This window comes from Hydra vulgaris, chromosome 12 (assembly GCF_038396675.1).
Source record: "Hydra vulgaris chromosome 12, alternate assembly HydraT2T_AEP".
NCBI classification, from domain to species: Eukaryota; Metazoa; Cnidaria; class Hydrozoa; order Anthoathecata; family Hydridae; genus Hydra; species Hydra vulgaris.
Window position 1 is genome coordinate 54,492,463 of NC_088931.1, and position 20,101 is coordinate 54,512,563.

A 20,101-nucleotide genomic window follows, 5' to 3' on the forward strand; every position below is an offset into this window, starting at 1 on the left:
AAATACTTTCGTCGAGTACCCGAAACTAAATCATTTAAACTATGATTTGCTTGATTGACATAAGTTGGAATGTCGCTGAGACTAATTCCTACTTGCGAACTTTGTAGTGCTAGCACAAGTGGGCAAATCGCTTCAAACACATCTAAGAGCATTAATATTGTTGCAATGTTAGATTGTGAACTCGCTTGTATAAATAGCCCGAGTGCTTCTGCTTCTTTTCGTTTGGTGTAACATATTGACAAAGCTTGTAAAATTGGTTTATAACCTTTGAACACAACTAAACAAGCTCGATCGTGTGCAATCCAACGAGTTACACTTGGACACACTGGAACTATGGATTCTAGTTCTCCATAGATTTTGGAGCATTCTTGCAACAAATGCATAGCTAGTGTGCGGTATTTAAAAAACTTCCATAGGTTAAGTAAAAAAATATCTACCTCCATAATAGTAGGAAAGTCTTTCAAAATATGTTTAAAACATAACGCAAGTTTGTGACTTGTACACCCAATCCAAACACACAGTGGCACAGCATCTTCAATGTAAGTTTTTAAACCTCCTTTTACACCAGAATTGACGCTTGTTGTGTCCATACAAGCAAAGCGAGCATTTTTAAATGAGATATTGTTAGCTCTAAAAAATTTTTGAATAACATCAAAAACATTTGGAGCTGATAGACTAGAACCAGTGAGCTTACTTAAAGGAACTATCCCTATAAAATGTTCTTTAATGGTGTCCTTGTGTTCAGAAGTGGCATGTATAGTTAACTGTTCAATCGAAGTAATGTCAGAAGTTTCATCCGAATAAAAAGAAAAACTCCCACCTCTTCTAAGTGACTGGAGTAAAGGATTTTTGACAAAATCAAAGATAATGTTTATATACTTTGCAATATATTTTGGAGACATATATGTTGCGTTTGCTGGGCCAGACAAAACATGCGCCTTAACTTCCTTACAACGACACGCAGCAATAAGTTCAATAATGTCTGAAAAATTATGAGTATGTGCCCAGTTTTTCCTGATTAACAAATGCGTGACTCTAAAGAAGGTTTTAATAATGAAGCGAGAGTTACTTGTTTTTAATGTTTCTTTTGCAAGAGTATTTTCACGCAGCATTTTCCAGATACTCGAGTCTTGCTTAGATATTTCATCAAAAGCTTCTTTATTTTTTAAAGCTATAGTATGCCTATGTGTATTTAAGTGATCTTTTGCACGCTCCGAGGGGTGATCTGCAAATTTGCCAGGGTTTTCAATAAATGCACGATTACTTTTTTTTCCAGGAGCAAACGATATGCAAACTTTACAAAACCAACCTTGTTTTGATGACGAATAAAAAAAATCGGGAAAAAACATCTTATACTTTTCTATTGTTTTATTTCGTAGGTCATCTACATTTTTGATTGGTATTTGTGCTGGTGTGACTTTGTTTTTTTTTCTTTTTCCAAGAACTGAAGTTAAAGGAACTGCGTATACATCGTTTTCGCTTTCAGCTAATGTAGACTGATGAGGACTTTCATTTACTACTGATTTAGACTGGTGTGGACTTTCACTTACTGATGATGTAGGCTGAAGAGGACTTTCATTTACTACTGATTTAGACTGATGTGGACTTTCGCTTGCTGATGATGTGGACTGATGGGGACTTTCGCTTACTGCTGATGTAGGCTGAAGAGGACTTTCATTTACTGCTGATTTAGACTAATGAGGACTTTCACTTACTGATGACGTAGACTGATGAGGACATTCGCTAACAATAGAGCAGGCTGATGAGGACTTTTGCTTACTACTGATTTCCATTGCTGACTATAGTTTTGCACACTTGTTGTTTCTTTATGTTTCTCAAACAACATTACAAAACTTTTTGATTGAATTTTGTTATATTTTTTTTTAAATAGTATTTTCCATTATTTGAAGGTATTTTTGTTGTCGCTTTTATTTTATTGACTTAAATCGAAATTACTAATAGAACGTCAAAGATTTCAAGAATATCAAGGTCTTTGAAGCGAAACGCTTTTCAATAGAATGGAAATTTGTTGGAATAGAATGGAAAAAAAGTTAAAAAAATTTGCGTTGTTAAAAAAGGTTTCGTTACTTTAGTCAAATAAAACGTCTATATTTTATGAGTAAATTTTTTGGTCAAATAAAATGTTTGTAAGAAAAACTTTCACTGTATTTTACAATTAAATTCAATAAACAACTACGGCCGGGGGAGATTCGCAAGTAAATCATAGCGACAAATTTCTCTAAGTTGTAACTTTGAGTAAAATGTGTAAATTTAAAAAAAAATTGATTTTTGTATTTGTTAATTTTGTTTTAGTAAATTAAACTTTATGTTTATTAACATTTTTGATTTGTAAATTTAAAAAAAAATTGTAAAAACTTATGTAAATGTAGTATTCTTTTTTTGTTTTACGCAAATAATTTATAATATTTACAAACACAAATGATTTAACTTAATTGATAATAAAATGCTTACACTAAAATGCTTTACCAGCAAATTTAATTTACTAACAGAATTTTTAATTACCTTAATAAAAACTTTTTATTCTTTTATTTAATGAAATTTTGAAATGACATTTACATCCACCAAAGTCATTTTTTTAATAATTACTGTGCTAAAATCTTTGTTATATTCTTAACTAAAGATAAACAGCATTCGTTAGTTTAAAATTTTTGTATTGTAAATAAAAAGTCTAAAATAAAAACACGAATAAAAAAACAAAGTAACAAGCGAAATAAAAAATCCAAAAAACAACTGACGCCGTCAATTAAAAAATACAGTTTTTATTTTATTTTTGAAGAAATTGCCGCGCTTTTTGAATGACTTTGAATTGAATGACTTCCTTCGCTTTTTCTTTAGTAAAAAAAGTAATTGTTTTCGTTCAACTAAATTATTTTATTAATTTACTAAGTATTTCTACATTTCTTGCATAACACTTAAAATCTAAGTCTGTTAATAACAGGATTAAAGGTTGTTTTTTTAATAATTTTTTGAACTTTGGGAAATTTTAAAAAATTGGGAATTCCGCGTTATACGCGGTGCCATCAGGCTAGTTAACACTCTGATTAACAACTAATATATTTGCAATATATATAATACAATAATGCAATAAGTTTTATACTATATTAAATTATAATATAGAACTTAAATTACAATCAAAATGCATTTTAAATTACTTACAATATCATCATCTTTATTATAATTTGCTATGTCTCTCCTCAATGTACGAACCATGATCATTGCAAGAATACCTTTTTATAAAAATGAATAGAAATAGAAGGTTAAACAAATAATAGCAATTTCTATAAAAATGAAGACAAAATTGATTAAAATAAAGTTCCTTCTATGTGGAACTCAGATGTCTGCTTAGCAGGCCAATTATGGCCTCAAGTCCTAACAAATAATTTAAAGAAAAATTTTTACTATTAAAATGTTTTAACATCCTAAATATTTAAAAAAATAAATATATCCTAAATATTTAAGGGAAATATTAAATTGAATTCCCAGTTGCGACCTCTTAATATAACACTCAATATTTCTTATCTTTGCTTATTTGCTGTCTTACCTTTAACTATTCAAGATCATAGTGAAATAAAATATTATTACATCACTGAATGTATTATAACTAGTGTTAGATTTGTCATTTTTAATACTAAATGTTTTTTTTTTGCGAAATTACTCAATTGTGTAAACTACAATTTTTAATTAATTATGAAAAGTGAAGGAAAAATCTGTAAATGATAACCTTCCTTTCAAAAAAACAAACAGAGGTTAAATAATTGATTTTTCTTTTTTTTTTATGTCATAGAATTATTTAAAAAAGTACAAATTCTTTTTCATCTCATCTCATAAGTCCAAAATCTTTTTTATTGCTAAAAGACTAACCAAGTGCATGAAAAATTCTTTCAACCATTCATCCTAACTTGATAATTTATAGGAGAAAGTCAGATGTGACAAGTTGTTGAAAAAAATGGTAAATGCATTAACAAGCTTTAATCAAATAAGTGAATTATTCTGGCAATACATATACAAAAGGCTCTTAAATTATTCCAAGTATAAAGTATCTTCAGAAGCAACTAAATAATAAAAAAAAGTGATGCCCTTTCTTTAATTGTACTACTAAAATTGCATTTATTAGAATCTTTACAGACTTACAAAGATTTGTATGAATAAAGAATAACTCTTTTTTATTCGGTGCCACTTTTGGATCCAAACTATAAATGTTGAAAATTCTCTGAAGAGTACGAGAAAAAAATTATAGCTATAAAGGAATTTCTGTCTGACTTTTATCTGGCAAAAATATAGAAATTTTTTTTTTTTGCTAGAGGAAAGAAATTATTTTAAATTACATTATTAATTACATTTGGAATAAATAACTCTTTTCCATTACACAAAATGCTATTAAATAAAGTAGCAAATTGCTTCTAAAAATTGTAAGCAATAAGCACATTATATTAAATTTATCAAAAAGTATACATTTTGTATTTATATAAAAGTGTATTTTTAATAATCTTTTAAAATGATTTTTATCAATTTTAAAACCTTTAAACCAACTGTGTCTTTAGAGAACTATTCATGCAGTCAAAAATTTGCTAACAATGAATTTTCTAACATTACAACTGCAAAGGATTACCTGACAATGCAAAAATTTAATTGTTCTTTAATTTATATTTCTACAAAAGTATGAATTTTAAAAGTTGTATATATACAACTTTTAAAATTCATACTTTTGTTATACAACAAAATATTGGTAGAATTCAATATAACTATGTATAAACATGGCTATGTTTAAATCTATTTATATTTCAATTTTAGTATTAGTACTTAACAGTGCATTCCAATAATTTGCAGACCAACTTAGTAAAAAACTCTCCTTATAATTATAGAATAATAATTCTTTTGTATATTTTAACAAATGGTCAGGAGTACAATTCAATTTAAAGGCATAATTTTCATTAAATTAAACTTTATCATAACCATTGAAAATTTTATATAATTGTATCATATCACCTTGTTGACTTTTGACAAGTGAAGATATTATAAGACAACTTTCTGATTGAAACTATTAATATAGTGGCATGACGCTGTACTCTATCCAAAATCAGATATTTTGTCTTTGATGAGGAGCTCATACCCGAACAGTAAACTTAAGAAGTGATTAAATAGAAAATAGATATAGAGATTCAGTAATTTTGCATCAAACAAAAGATTTCTTTATTATGCGTAACATATGATTTGCTGTGCTTGCAATTGATTTTTCAAATTTATGTTATCTGAAAAAAACACTCGTAGATCCTATTCTGAATCTTAAGTTTTGAGTTTACAACCATTTATATAAATTGGACATTTCTTATTTGTATAGCTATAGTGCATAACTAAATATTTGCAAATATTAAAACTTAACCAATCTTGTATGCATATGCAGTTTAAATCACACAGTAAATTTCTTGTAGCTTGGCAGAATAACTAATTGACACAACCTTTGTATCATTGGCATACAACTTTAAGACATTTTTTAGTGACTCAAAAAGATCATTTATAAAAAATATAAAAAGTAGTGGAACTTTGAGGAGCTCCACTGTACACCTCGATCCACTGTACACCTTTACCCAAGTTGAAACATAATCTCCCACAACTACTCTCTGTTTTCTATAAAATAAAAAAGCTTCACACCAATGAAATGCCAAAACACTGCTTTAAGTTTTGAAATAAGTCTTTTGAAATAAGGTAAGGTATCAAAAACTTTTGCAAAATTAAGTAAAACCACATCAACTGGAATCCCTTAATAAACACTTCTTGTAATAAAATCCAAAGTACCAAGTAAATTTAACATACATGACCTATTTTTAACAAAACCATGCTGTTGATTAGTTTAATTATAGAATTATTTTTGTGAAGATATTTTTTAAACTTGTTTTTTAATATGACGTGAAGTATTTTAAAAGTAATATAAGAAAGTGATATAGGTCTATACCTCCCAGAATCCATCTTATTATCAGTTATATTTGCTGAATTGAATTAATTTGGTAGTTGACATTTTTTTCTATTGAGTCCATAAAAATAATGTGAGATGAAGAGCAAAAGTTGTAGCACAGTTTTTTAAGATAAATAGATATAATTTGTCAACCCCATATGTTTTCTTTTATCAAGATTGTTTAGCCTTTAAAGAACATCTTTATAACAGATATCTATCAGGAGATAAATTAAAGGTGAATGTAATGAATTAAAAAATTTCTTTACATGAAATTGGGAAGAAAAAAGAAAAGAAGATTTTTGCTCAATATATATTTATAATATATACTCATTTATTATTATACAATACCTTATTAATAACATAAATATAAAATAACATAGTGGAAGATGAGCATAAAAAAAACGAGAAGATTATCCTTTAGTTTTTTTTCTAACTAATGAAAATATATATTTTATTATTATTAGTATAATAAACTTATTAGTAATAAGTTAATATATATTAATAATATATATTAACATTTTATACAGGAACTAAAGAGTTTCAGTATGTTTTTGTATACATCTTTTAAATATTTCACTGTTCTATTGTTATCATTACTATTGTTTCATAAGGTAAATTATTCAATATTTATTTAATATTTATCTTTTAATTTATTTATTGAATTTTACTAATAAAACTCAACTTTTCTTATCTCAATTTTTAACAAAATTAAATTAGTTTTTAAAAAAAATTACCTGAAAGAAACATGACAATAACAACGGAGTTAATAATGGCAAACCAATGAATCTGACCGTTTCTTGCTTGAAGATAAACATCCCAGCGAGAAGTCCAGTGCACATCACTTGACTGATGTAAGAGTATTATTGTTATTATATGATTATTAGCAAAAACAATTTACATATTCATATAAAACTACGAAGAACCAATAAAGAAATTTTAACACAAAATATTGTATTGTGCTATAATAAAAGAAATAGAAGAATAAACCATCCATAAAAGTTCATAAGAAAACACCTACTATCCATAAAAGTTTCTAAGAAAACACTTACCACCCATGAAAGTTCGTAAGTAAACAATACATCAGCGCCTCCTATCAACAAAAAAAAAACTTTTAAATATAAATTTTCATATTCATAACAATTTATTTTCAATTACTAACATTGCTTAAAATTATTGTTAGCTTTATTTATTTGAACCAAACTATTATTCCAACAAAAACTTCAGATAACAATAAAAGTTGCTTTTGAAGTTTTTTATAAATCCTATGTATAGATGTTAAATCCATCATAGGTAATTTGAAGTATGGCTAGGTTAGCTAGATATGGTTCGAGGATATAATTATTTACACTGGTTTCTAGTAAAAATGTTAGTTTTTTGGTTGTCATTTTATATACATGTAAAAATTTTTTTTCCCTTGGCCAACGTAGTTTTTGACGTTTGATATTGTAGTGGTTTTGTTTACTGTTTTTGTCGTTGTTACTATATTTTATTTGAAACCTGTTTATTTTATTGGTAAGCAACATCTAGGTATCTATGACAGTGTTAAACTTTGTATGGTTTTGATGTTTTTATAATTTCTATATACTTCTATATCTTATCGGATTAAGTTTGTTTATCCAACAATTTGCTAAAACTGGTACAGTTTTAGCAAATTGTTGTATTTTTAATAAAGTTTTATCTAACAGCATTTATCACATAAGTCGTGCAGGTAATTATTTTGTGGTTTTTTATTAGAATATAATAATTTATATTATGGTTTATATTTTAGTCTGTTGTTTTTTGTTAAAATTTTATATATATATATATATATATATATATATATATATATATATATATATATATATATATATATATATATATATATATAATCTTATTTCTTTAAATTTCATTATATTATTTGATATTGATTTCACATCTCACATCGATATTATTTATTCAAAAATATTAGTGCTTTACAAATTTGGGTGAAGTTAGGGTTTTAGCTGTTTATAGTAAAGTCCTTTTTTACTGCAGTATGGAGTAGGCATAAACTATGCCTGGTAGAGCATAAATGGCGATGATGTTTAACTGACGAGATAAACTAGGTATTGGTGCTGAGCCTCTTCAAAATGCCAATAATAATAAATGCGATTCTGAGAGGAAGTTTATTACCACCACTACATAAATTATGATTACACAAAAGCAATAATGTTTTTATCTTATACCTCCTATTATTTTATATTTATTTATTTTTAATATTGATATATCTATGCATATGTATATTTGTTTTAAAGTTAAACAAAATTTGTATTTAATGAAAATTTATGTTTACTTATGTGCCCTATTTTGTTTTAGGTATACTTTAACGATAAAATTACTGTTGATTATGATTTGTGTTTAAGCTTTTTCTTCTTAAAATATCTGTGTTTACTCTGAACATTTGATCATTTTTCGTTGTTTTTGATACTTATCCTCCTTTATATAAAAAGCTTTTTCAATAAAAATGTTTCACATTTCTCTGTGGCCTTTCATTGTTCAGTCTAGTACTACAAGCACCACAGATTACCTGCATCAAATACAAAAACAACAAAAAAAAATTATTTACATCACTTAAAATTATCTTTAGCTTTATTTATTTGAACCAAACTATTCAACAAAAACTTCAGATAATAATAAAAGTTGCTTTATTTTAACATTAGTTACTTGGAGCTAAAAGTAAAGATAAAACAAAAATAATGATAGAGAAAAATAAGCAACAGAAAGTTATTCTAAACTTTTTTAAAAAAAAGGTAAAACATTTTTTAACTCAAACATGTTGCGACAGTTTTTGAACTTTGACCTTCACAAGGCATCATGTTTTTATGAATAGCTTGCCTCAAAGAAAACCACGACTTATTCTAGTAATAACTTCATAAAGTCTTCATAGTCCATCTTTGAATATGACTTAATTTTCTGAACAACTGACTTACTTGCCTTAAGAGCATTTAACTTTGTAACTGTACAAAATAAATGCCAAAAACATAAGATTTAAAATTGCTTCACTAAAAATCCCTAAGATTTAGAATGTTAAGAAAAAAGTGTTACCATTTTAAAACTCATTAAAAAAGAGGCTTCAATACTAATGATACTAAAACATAATCTGTTGAATGTTGACACTGTTAAAACCTTTAAAATATATATGAAAAAAGGAAAAATTTTCTTAAAAATACTAAACACTGTGTGTATGCCCAACATAAGTACAACTACTATTTAAGACATGCTCAATGATAAATCACTGAGTCCAAATCATTTCCAGTCTCAAACCATTATCCAATACAAGTTTAATGCTAAACCACTGTGCCATAAAAATGCCTGACTTTAATATACTGTGAACTAAAAACCATGCATAATTAATTTTTGTTGATTAATGAGGTCCTAAAACTGATTTAAGTAAAAGCCAACAAAAAACATTTAAATAAAAATAATTTGAACAAAAAATATCATTTCAAAACTATTTTTTATAACTTGTTATATAAAATATTATCATACCATTTTTACTCAATAACAGTGGCTCCACTGTAGAAGGTAACTTACATTGATTATTTTCAAGAACAATGACATTGCTCATGCTGCAAATAAAATAAGTTTTAAACCTAATACAGTTTCTTTTCTACGCAAAAATATGTAATCTCACTGTACATATGCTGATTTCTTATTTTTTAATGATTAAAAGTATTAATAACATTTTCAAACAACTTTATCAAGTTTAAACCTGCTTGGATAAACTTCAAAGCCAACAATTCGAAACACATTTCTAAATACATCAAGCAAAACAAACAAAAGTACAACAACAAAAAAACAAGGAGCACGACAAGGAAAAAATGAGCAAATAAGTAATCAAAAAACTAAATCATATTAATAAATACATACTTTTCTGTATCTTTATTATAGCTGATTACAAATTTCAAATGGTTGTTCAAGAAAATATTCTAAGTTTTAAAAGAAAAAGAATCAAAGAAAAACAAATAATTTAAACTAATAGTTTTTATAAATAGAAATAAATAATTAAAGAGACTACAATGGTACGGAATTAGAAAAAAACTGGCAATGACATATTTCTTTTTTTATTATTATTAGTACAATATTAAACACTTAAAATAACATAATTTTATCAGGGAACAAATTTTTTCATTCAATCCTTTTTGTTTTAATTGTAATAATATCTCAATTGTCAGGTTAAAGTTGAACTAATATGATATTTTTTCATTATCATATTAGGCGACAAGCTTATTTATTTTATATTGTTCAATGATGTCAGCTTTTATTTAGTAATCTTCTAGAGTAGTTAGACCTAGTAAGACACACCTATTCAAGTAAGGTATGTGTTGAATTGAAGCAATCATTTTTGTAACACAATGTTGTACTTGTTCTAGCTTTGGAATATCTTGGGGGAGGTGCAGAGACCAGACATGTATGCTAATTTAAAGGTGTGGTTGAAAAAATGTACAAAGTCACCAAATTCTTGCACTACGACTATGGAAGCTTTCCTTATGTTATCCAAGAATCATATTAGCTACTTTTGCAGCAAAATCAACATGAGCCTTTAGTTTTACATTAATCCAGAAAGTCCTTAAGAAAACTGATGTGATATTTTTGCAACATTTTCCACGTTCTGCAATATTCTTGAAAATTTTAAGAAGTGACTTTGAAGTAGATGTTCATAAATGTTGTTTAAATATTCATAAACATTCATAATATAAATAAATGTTGTTTAATATTTGTGTTGTGCCTAAGCAGGATAGAAATACCGCGCTTGATTTTAATATACATTTTTCTTTTAATTTGATTTAGGATTTTACATGATAACTGAATTATATTGAAAAGATATATTTATAATGGGCATCATCAAAAAACATTCATAATGTAATGTACATAAATGTTGTTTAAATATGGACTAAATTTAACAATTAAAGTGTTTAAAAAACATGTGTTTAATATTGATTTAATCAATATTAAAACAATATTTAATCAATATTTAAACACTTAAAAAAAAAAAAGCGTTATGAATAATAAAACACAAACGTGATTGAATAATAATAAAATGATGCAAAACTTCAAATACTGAAAAAAATATATTTGAAACATTTTTGTATTTAATACATAAATGAATTATATTAATGTATTAAGGTTATTTTAAAATGTCAATTTTTCAACAACAAAAATTTTTTTAAATATATTTCAAACTTCGACCAAAAACAAGATTTTATGTGACAAGTAATGGCAAGAAATTTAAGTATTTTTTCAAAAATGGATATATAGTACTAAGTTATTACATTGCCTATACAATCCTATTTATATTGAGCACATGCCATGCACCCCTCAAAGCTCTTTTGTGAAGTATCCGTACGTCTAAAGCTTTTTTTTGTTTTTTTTATTCTGATTTATTCCTAACAAGGCTGAAAGCAACCACTATTAAATTGGGAATTACTAGAAAACAAAGAATAGAGATAAAGAGCAAGGAAACGGTTGACAGAAGACTTGAAAAGTTGTAGGTTGTATGAGTAAGGAAAACATGGGCAAGAGTTCCGAAGAGATGAAGAGCAAGGAAAAAAAACTAGTGAAAAAAAGTTTTTAGAGCATCCAGGGAGAGATACAGTAAAAGTATAAGACTTTGCTGAATGACAAGTCAAGCAAGAATGAGCTTTGGTTGATAGAAACAAAGGTGATAGCTCCATTGAGCAGCAACCATGTTAATACTTGTAGAAAAGAGAATGAGACAAAAAATTTCTGTAAAGTTTCTGATATTAAAGTAAAATATAATAAAATTTGATTATGATATTTTGTATAATTTATGCAAAATTTTTATTGGATGATCTGGTATCAATTAATCTTTTTGAAAATTTAGTTAATGTGAAGTCATTGCTATAATTACTACCACTTGGACTTACTTTGACTTGGACTATTAGAAATGAGACTTTACGACAATGGGAGAGGGGCTCAAACTTGACAGATAAGACAGCTCCAGCTTTGTTTACAATGCGTTTTTGGACTTTGTCTAGAAGAGAAAGAGCATCATTAGAAGAACCAGCTCAAATATGTCAACAGTATTCCATACAAATGCTAATTTAGCAATTGATTGTATTTATGGTTTCCATGAAAGGTCTGTTGTGAACAATAATTCAAGAAGATGTAAAGAAGAGGACTCAGCTAGAGGGTTGCTATTCATGAATATAGGAATATTGATAATATTGCAATAGTTGTTTGCAGTAAACAACTGATTTTCGTAGGAGTTAAAATTCACAAGCCATTGCAAGCCTCAATCTGTTACAGACATGAGATCAGATTCAATATTGGCTGCTTGTTCTAAGCAATCGAAAAGAGAAGACTTTTTATCAAGACTGGAGTATAAAGTGGAGTCATAAGCGAAGAAAGCCACTTTAGATGTAAGATTGTCAGGAAGATCATTAATGTAGATAAAAAAAAACAGGACCAAAGATAAAACCTTGGGGTACCTCAAGTTACTGGAAATGAAGAAGAGTTAAAGTTACCCAAAAGTTACTGGTAGTGAAGAAGCCTTCAAGGATGAATTTGATAAAGCGGTTAGAAAAAAACGATTTGATAATCTCCAGAACTTTCCCAGATACACCATATGAAGCAAACTTATAGAGAAGACCAGTATGCCAAACTTTATTGAAAGCTTTAGATATGTCAAGAACAATAGCCTTAGCCTCGCCAACTCCATTTAATGCACGATAAAATCTTTCAGTCACAGCAGTTAGCAAGTCAGCCATAGAGCAAAAAGTTCAAAAATCATATTTATTGCCTGTCAAGTAATATATATTTGAGATATCATTTTTTGTTATAGAGGTGCCTACTGGATCCAAAAAGCCTATGCAAGATTTTTCTTAAAAGATTTAACTTTGAATAATTTTTTCCAGAAGGACCTCATAAACAAATAATAAAAGTTTATCTTCTTCAGAGAACTTTATAACAAAAACAGATAATTCAACTTCAATGAAAATACTCAATAATAATTTTATTAGAAGATAACAATAGATGACATCATAGTTGTATAATGTTGATGTTTGCTTAAAACAAACTTTCCTGCATAAGTAATAAAATATTTTTGTAACTTAAGAAAAAAATTAATGTAATAAAAACATTTTATTTAACAAAAATACAAAGTGGTTATTTTTATATAAATTTTATTTCTTAATTAAAATCAATTTGTACAATAAAAACAAGTCTTTACTTGGTATTTAGTTATATCTTATTTGTCACTTTTATTTATGACTTTGTAAACAAAACATGTTGTAACCTCAATATTAAATGTTGTAACCTTAATAAAAAAACTTTCTTTTATTGACATACTGAGAGATCAGTGGTTATTAAAAATTCATTATTTGAATAAGAAGTTAAGTTCAAACAGTTTATTCTTGTAACTGGCTGTAATTTTTATTGTCTGTAAAAATACAAGTTACAATTTTAAAATGAAACTGATAAAATTTAAAATAAAACACAGTTTTAAAAAAAGTTTATTTAGGTGAAAATATTGCCAAATCCTTATTCATTCAAGCAACTTTATTCAAAGTATGTGTAGAACAACTAATGCATGTTTCTAAAAATCCATATAAATAAAAAGATATGTTTCTAAAAATCCATACAAGTATGACTCAAACAATGTGCATCTAAATAAATAAAAAACCACCACTACCAAAATATTACAGTTTTTAATATAATTTAACATACTTTAAGGATTTTCTTTTTTGTTGTTGTTGTTGCTATTGACCTCCCCAAGGCTGAGAGGGTCACTACAGTTGAGGAGGCTATTCACCTCCCCAAGGCTGAGAGGGTCACTACAGTCGAGGAGGCTACTTTATTGATACAACCCTCTCTTAACTATTTAACTCGCTATTGAAACGAGAACCTTGACGAACAAGGTTGTTATGCAATGAAACAAGTTGAGCAATGGTACTATCATGGATGTGGTGGGGATCAAACTCGGAATGTCTCGTTTATGAAGGGACCATTCTACCACTACACCACTACCCCATAAAAACAATATTTTTTAAAATTGAAAGAAATAATTTTACTTTTAAAGATAGAAATATTTTTAACATATACAGCTTCCAAGGTAAAATTATTTCAGATGTTAGAAACTTGTTAAAAAAATGTATACTTTATATATTTATATTTATACAAGTATCTAAGCAACAATGTTGTTTGAATATTTTATATGACCACATGTGTAGCCATTGTTGTCAATCGCAAAGAATATAACTTTTAGTACAAACCAAATTGTGAAAAAATTTAAAACATGTTACCAATTGACATTTTAGACATGTATTTTGTTAGCATATTTAACCATTTAAATGAAATTTTTAAATAATTAGTACTGTTTACATTTTTTTAAACATTGTAAAATGGCAAAATTATTATATGTTTAAATTAATGTATGCATGTCCTTACTAACTTAGTACAGTTTTAATGTACATTTCTAACAAAGTTTAGTTTCATAGTACATTTCTTTTGTTCATTTAAGTTGATTAGTCCCAAAATATTTGATGAAATATTTTGAAATATTTAAATGAAACTTCCAACATAATTATACTTACAAAGTTAAACTGATAAATAATTTAAATTCAATTTACAGAAATATTTTTAGTTTTAATAAATGTAAGCTTAAGACTGCCATAAACAATATAACATTTTTTTTAGCTAGTAATATTCCAAATTATAAAAAGGTCATCCAAATTTCTTGCATATGAATGTAGGGTAAGGCTGCCCATGTGTGCATATTAAGTTTATATATCAGAAGTAAAACACTTCAATCAAGTATTAAAAGTAAAGATCCTTTATATTTATCATGCATATTTCTCAAGTTATAAAACTTAAGTGCATGTAAAAGTTTTTTTACAACTTTTACAGATTTGAACTTTGACTCAACCAACAACTAACTAGATCAAAACACTTTTAGAGACTCTTTTTTTTTTTAATTTATAATTGAAATCTACAAAACAAAAAAAGTAAAAAAAGAAAGCAAAAAAAAACATTTTTACTAATTCTGAAATATTGTGAAGACTAAGGAAGTTGTTAAACTAAATTGTACTATTCTGAAGACTAAGAAAAATGTTTCATTCAACTAAATTGTACTAAACATTCAAAATTGTACTAAACATTCTAAATTGTACTAACATTCAACTAAATTGTACTATTCTGAAGACTAAGAAAAATGTTTAACTTATCAATTTAATTGCACTATTACTTTTTATTTTAACAAATTTAATTGCCAAAAAATAAAAATAGTTAATTAAACTAAAACAAACAAAAATTTCACAAATCTAAACTTTTCATACATCATTTATTTATTTTCTTTTATATTTCTTAATTTTCCTTTATTTATTTGTAACTATTTTAATTTTTTCATAAAAAAAAAGTATTATCAACTGTAGACAAATTTAAAAATACATTATTCATTGATTTCCCTAGTTGCCAACCATGAACAAATTGAATCTAAAAAGTAAAAAATAATATCTAACTAGGTTAAATTATAAGTTAAATTGTTTTTAAATGTTGAATTGAAAAATTTGCTGACCTTTCCATCACCAAATATATATTTTGCAGCAGCTGGTAAATTATCAATTATCCTAAAAAGAAAAATATATATATATATACATACATATATTTAAAATACAGATTTAGCTGTGCAGGAAATGTTAATGATGAAGTCATACTGAAATAGCCATCAGTAGGGGCATAGTACATAGACTTGTAGGTTGGGTTTGGGCTGGTGCAATCTACATATGAAGAACATTTTATACAGAATTTTTTTTATTAAAAAAATAATAATAATAATAACAATATTAATAATAATGATAATAATAATAATAATATGTATATATATTTATTTATTTATACTTTAAGTTTTCAGAAAAAGAAGAAAAAACAAAGAATAATGAAAGAAAACATTGCTGCCCCATGCCAAACCATCAGTCAATGTAGCAGCACTCTGTTGCGGGTCAGGCTATTTGATAATCAGAGTATGCACTGAAGCCTCTGCAACTTCCTGTTTTTTTATGATGTCATCCAGGTGCATCTAATGGTGCAATGCAAAAATATATCTGATTTCTATGTCATCCTGGTGATTAAAAATGTTTGCATTTAGAGGTGATAAGTTAAAATTGTTTTAACTTATCACCTCTAAATGCAAAAAGTAATATTTTTGATGGAAGACCTTTTATGCAATTTGAAATTTGCATAAAAAATTTGACCTTTTATCCAAATGAAAATAAAAAAAACTATTTTATGTATTTAATATGTTTTCAAAAATGTCATATTTTATAAATATTTACAGTTTTAAGCATGTTGATGTTTTATGGCAATAACATAACCTTTAATGTGTTACGCCCCAAACTATTTACTAATTAGTTTTATAAAAACAACTGTTTCAACAAATTTTGAAGTAAACAAAGTTACTCTGATTTTTATTTCACATAGTCAAATAAGTTATTAAACCCACTTTTATCTAGTCCATTTAATTGTCATCTAATAATTCTATTAAACTTTTTTTAGTTTTTTTCTATTTATTATTTATACACTTTATTATTAAAATTTTATGCTATATATCAATTAGAAATAAATAAACAATGAACATACGCAGCAAATCATCAAAATAAAAAATTTTTTAGGATTTAATTTAACTAAATTGTAATAATTTAATAATTTAAATGAAAATCGTAACAATTTTCCTGATATACAAATTTAAAACTATAGTTACTTCTTTAGATAAGAGCTCTACCTGCTGCTGATGGAATTTTAAAGATTATGCATAACACATATCTATTATTATTCAAATACTACTTTGCCAAGTAAAAGTGTAAAAAATGTTTTATAAACATAACAAGAATATCTTGATTTTCTTCAGATGTTCCATTAATTTTACCTAAAAACCATTTTGCGCCACTAGAATAAGCTATCAAATTCCTGTTGGAAACTTGCACTAGATGGGTTTTCAGCATTGTTGAAACATTTACAAGAGTATAAAGATTATTAAAAAATTTTTAATCTGTAAAGTGAAACAATCTTTTCTTATTCCTGCAATTGTCGAAGAAGTACCTTAAGGCTTTTTTAATATGACATTGGTACAATGTAATAAAATTGCATCAAATGAAATGTATGAAAAATGTATTTCTTTGATATTTTGTCTATAAAATCCATATATTTTTTTAGGTTATTTTAATAGAACATGGTAATAATCAAGCCTTCTTAGGCGGTCCGCGCTGTCGTACACCTTATATAACCCTCGGAATTAGGGTCGGCATTCGGCAATGCCGACCTAACTGCCGACCTGAAAGTATTTGAGATCGGCAAAAAATTGCTGACCTTGTTTCTATACTTTATGGTTAGACCTTTGTATCAAATAATTTTTGCCGACCAGATGCTGACCTCAAAAAGATTGAGGTCGGCAAATTATTGTTGACCTCATTTTTTCTAATTCAGGGGGTTGCTTATATGACTACACATATTTTTTGTTGTTTTGACTTGGCCACAATTTATTGCAAATATCAAAAAATGAAGTGTTAAAAAAATGCGGTGAAAAAACTTATTTCCTATATTATTTTATTATAGTCATTATTAATTTATTGTTATTATTATTGAGAAAATAAAAACATAAAAATAACTTTTATTTATAATAATATTTTTTAACCACAGAGTATAGTCAGGAATATATTTTATAGAGCGTTTTTGCAATGTTGGGAATATTTATTACTATTGTTCTACAAAATATTGAAAATTTTTATTGAAATTGTCTTATTACTTTTTAAAAATAAAAGGGCATTAAATTTTGGGAATTTTAAACCCATTAGGAATTTCACGGTATACGAGGCGGGATTGGACTGATTAACACCCTGAATACAATAGAAATATAACCAGAAACTTGGTAGTTCAAATGGATTATTTATGTTAAATGAATTATAGATAAAATTTAATTTTTTTTTAACCATAACAAGTCCTCTTAGAAGTTAATAGGTTAGGAACTAAAGGCGATAATTTAAAAATTTGCATGTGATTTTTTCAAGATTATTAGCTCAATTTTTTATTTTTGTTTTCTTTTTTTTTAGGATGATTGTTTTTACTTAGCATGTAATGACCTCTAATTACCCACACTAAACAGGAAAAAAAAACATATATCAAACCTTTTTAGATGATTTGAAATGGAATTGGGTAATATTAAAAAAAACTAATTAACTAAATATAGTTAAAAACATTAGAATACAGAATAAAAAAAACTCTTACATGTGAACTAAGTAATCGTTTTCAATTCTTTCTTTAAAAAGATTTGATTCTTTCTCTGCAATTGTTTTTTTAGCACAAAGAATTGTACATGGAGAAGATACATTTATTTTGAACTATAAAACAATCAAACAAATCTGATTATCATTTTTTCATTTTTTATGTTTCACATTTATGAGTAACTAAATTTGTACCTGATATGGAGTGTTAACAATTCGATCTCCGCGAAGTATCTCACCTTAATATAAATAGCATAATTACATTATTATAATGTAAAATAATAAAAACATAATTAAAAAATTGGAAATATTCTCGTATTTTTTATTTATTATTACATTATTCTTTTTATAAATTGAAAATAATTTAAATAAAAACATGTGTAGCTAGGTCACTATAAACCACTATAAATAGTTACAGATTATTTTTTCAGCTTTTTTTTCTTTCCTTTATAAGCAACATTCTGTTGAAAAAACAGAAAACAATTTTTAAAAAACATAATAAGCCATAAAAACACTCTTTTTAATTTAAGAAATAAATATAACAAATGTTAAATGATTTATTCCGGTAGTGGTGCAGTGGCATAATGCTTACTTCAAAGCAAGAGGTATATTACAAAGCAAGTGGTATAGTGCAAAGCAAGAGGTTTAATGTAAAGTGTGCCTAGAGCATGAAATATTTCTTTTTTTTAACTTATTATTTTTATTTTTAAATAGTAAATTTACATTGTGTAAAACACATGTAGGTCAGTGCAAAAAATATTTTTGAAATTCATCAAACCATTTTGTTTTTATATCTGTTTGAAGTTGAAGAAAAAAATGAAGAAAAATGTTTATCTTAAAATTATACAAAATACTGTTTTTAACAATAACTGAAGTGCTATACAATAAAAACTACTTGAGAAATTGAAAAAAAGTTCTATCCTGATCTGGAAATGATATTTAATTTGTGAATTATTTAAAGAAAAAGAAAAATTGAAGTATAAACATATATGGTTTGTTTGGACCTAAAAACATTCTAAATTAGGTGAAAATATATTTCTTTGATTAAAAAGAAAATGGCAGGAAAAAAAAAGGTCCCAGAAATTGAGTAATTCAAATTTGAACTTAAATTGTTCGTACATGTTGATATTCGAGGTTGAGTGATTATGAAAATCAACTTTTTCAGACAATTCAAGAATACCTACTGATAATTTGTGTTAAAATGTTATTGATAAAAAAAAGAGAATTAGAAGAAATTTCACTAACTTTGAACATCAAATTAAGTTCATTGGAAAAATCAAAGCTATATAAGTTTATAAAATCAATCAACGTGAGATATAAAACATTAGAAGATGAAAAAGTAAACATCAAGAAAATTTTGAAGCAAATCAAATTCCTAGTGGTGTCCCCCAGAAATTAAAGAATCAAAAAACCAAGTAATCTGGACTAATCCAATTCCTAACTCCATTAATTTTGCCAGGCCTAATACTCTAGTGAAAGCAAAAGAAAGTAGGGAGAGTGTAGAAGAGTTTTTAAACCAACTCTGAGTCAACTGTTTAAAAATAAAACTCAGCCTTTTCTTTTAGAAATTGGTTTACAAATATTTGACTGATGATAAGAACACATCCAATGATGGCCACTAAAAAAAAAGATCTTTGCAATGTAGAACATGTGAAAAACTTGGATATACCACAAGATGGTGTAAAGTAGATGTGAACAATGTCCTTAGTGAGGAAAAAATGATAATACATGTTTTCTGTGATCATAAAAAATCAATAGGACTTATATTTGTATATATTTGCGTTTTGAACTCAAATATATTTGATTTGGATATGATATCCTTTTCCAAAAATTATATTAGCCAGCAATTACCCATATATTAGTCATACCAAAGATCAGA

At 26.4% G+C, this 20,101-nt stretch overlaps 1 protein-coding gene across 1 annotated transcript in view; it reads right to left on the reverse strand.

The window, feature by feature from the left end:
- The window catches only part of LOC100214813 (transmembrane 9 superfamily member 4), an 80,808-nt gene that overhangs the window by 17,119 nt on the left and 43,588 nt on the right, over positions 1–20,101 (reverse strand). The window contains exons 3-12 of the mRNA XM_065813731.1: positions 18,418–18,461; positions 18,227–18,339; positions 15,525–15,576; positions 15,398–15,442; positions 9,860–9,918; positions 9,702–9,743; positions 9,479–9,558; positions 7,021–7,061; positions 6,706–6,817; positions 3,178–3,248 (exon numbers count right to left, since the gene is read on the reverse strand). Of these exons, the coding sequence (XP_065669803.1) occupies positions 3,178–3,248; positions 6,706–6,817; positions 7,021–7,061; positions 9,479–9,558; positions 9,702–9,743; positions 9,860–9,918; positions 15,398–15,442; positions 15,525–15,576; positions 18,227–18,339; positions 18,418–18,461 (659 nt within the window). The remainder of the gene's footprint in view (positions 1–3,177; positions 3,249–6,705; positions 6,818–7,020; positions 7,062–9,478; positions 9,559–9,701; positions 9,744–9,859; positions 9,919–15,397; positions 15,443–15,524; positions 15,577–18,226; positions 18,340–18,417; positions 18,462–20,101) is intronic.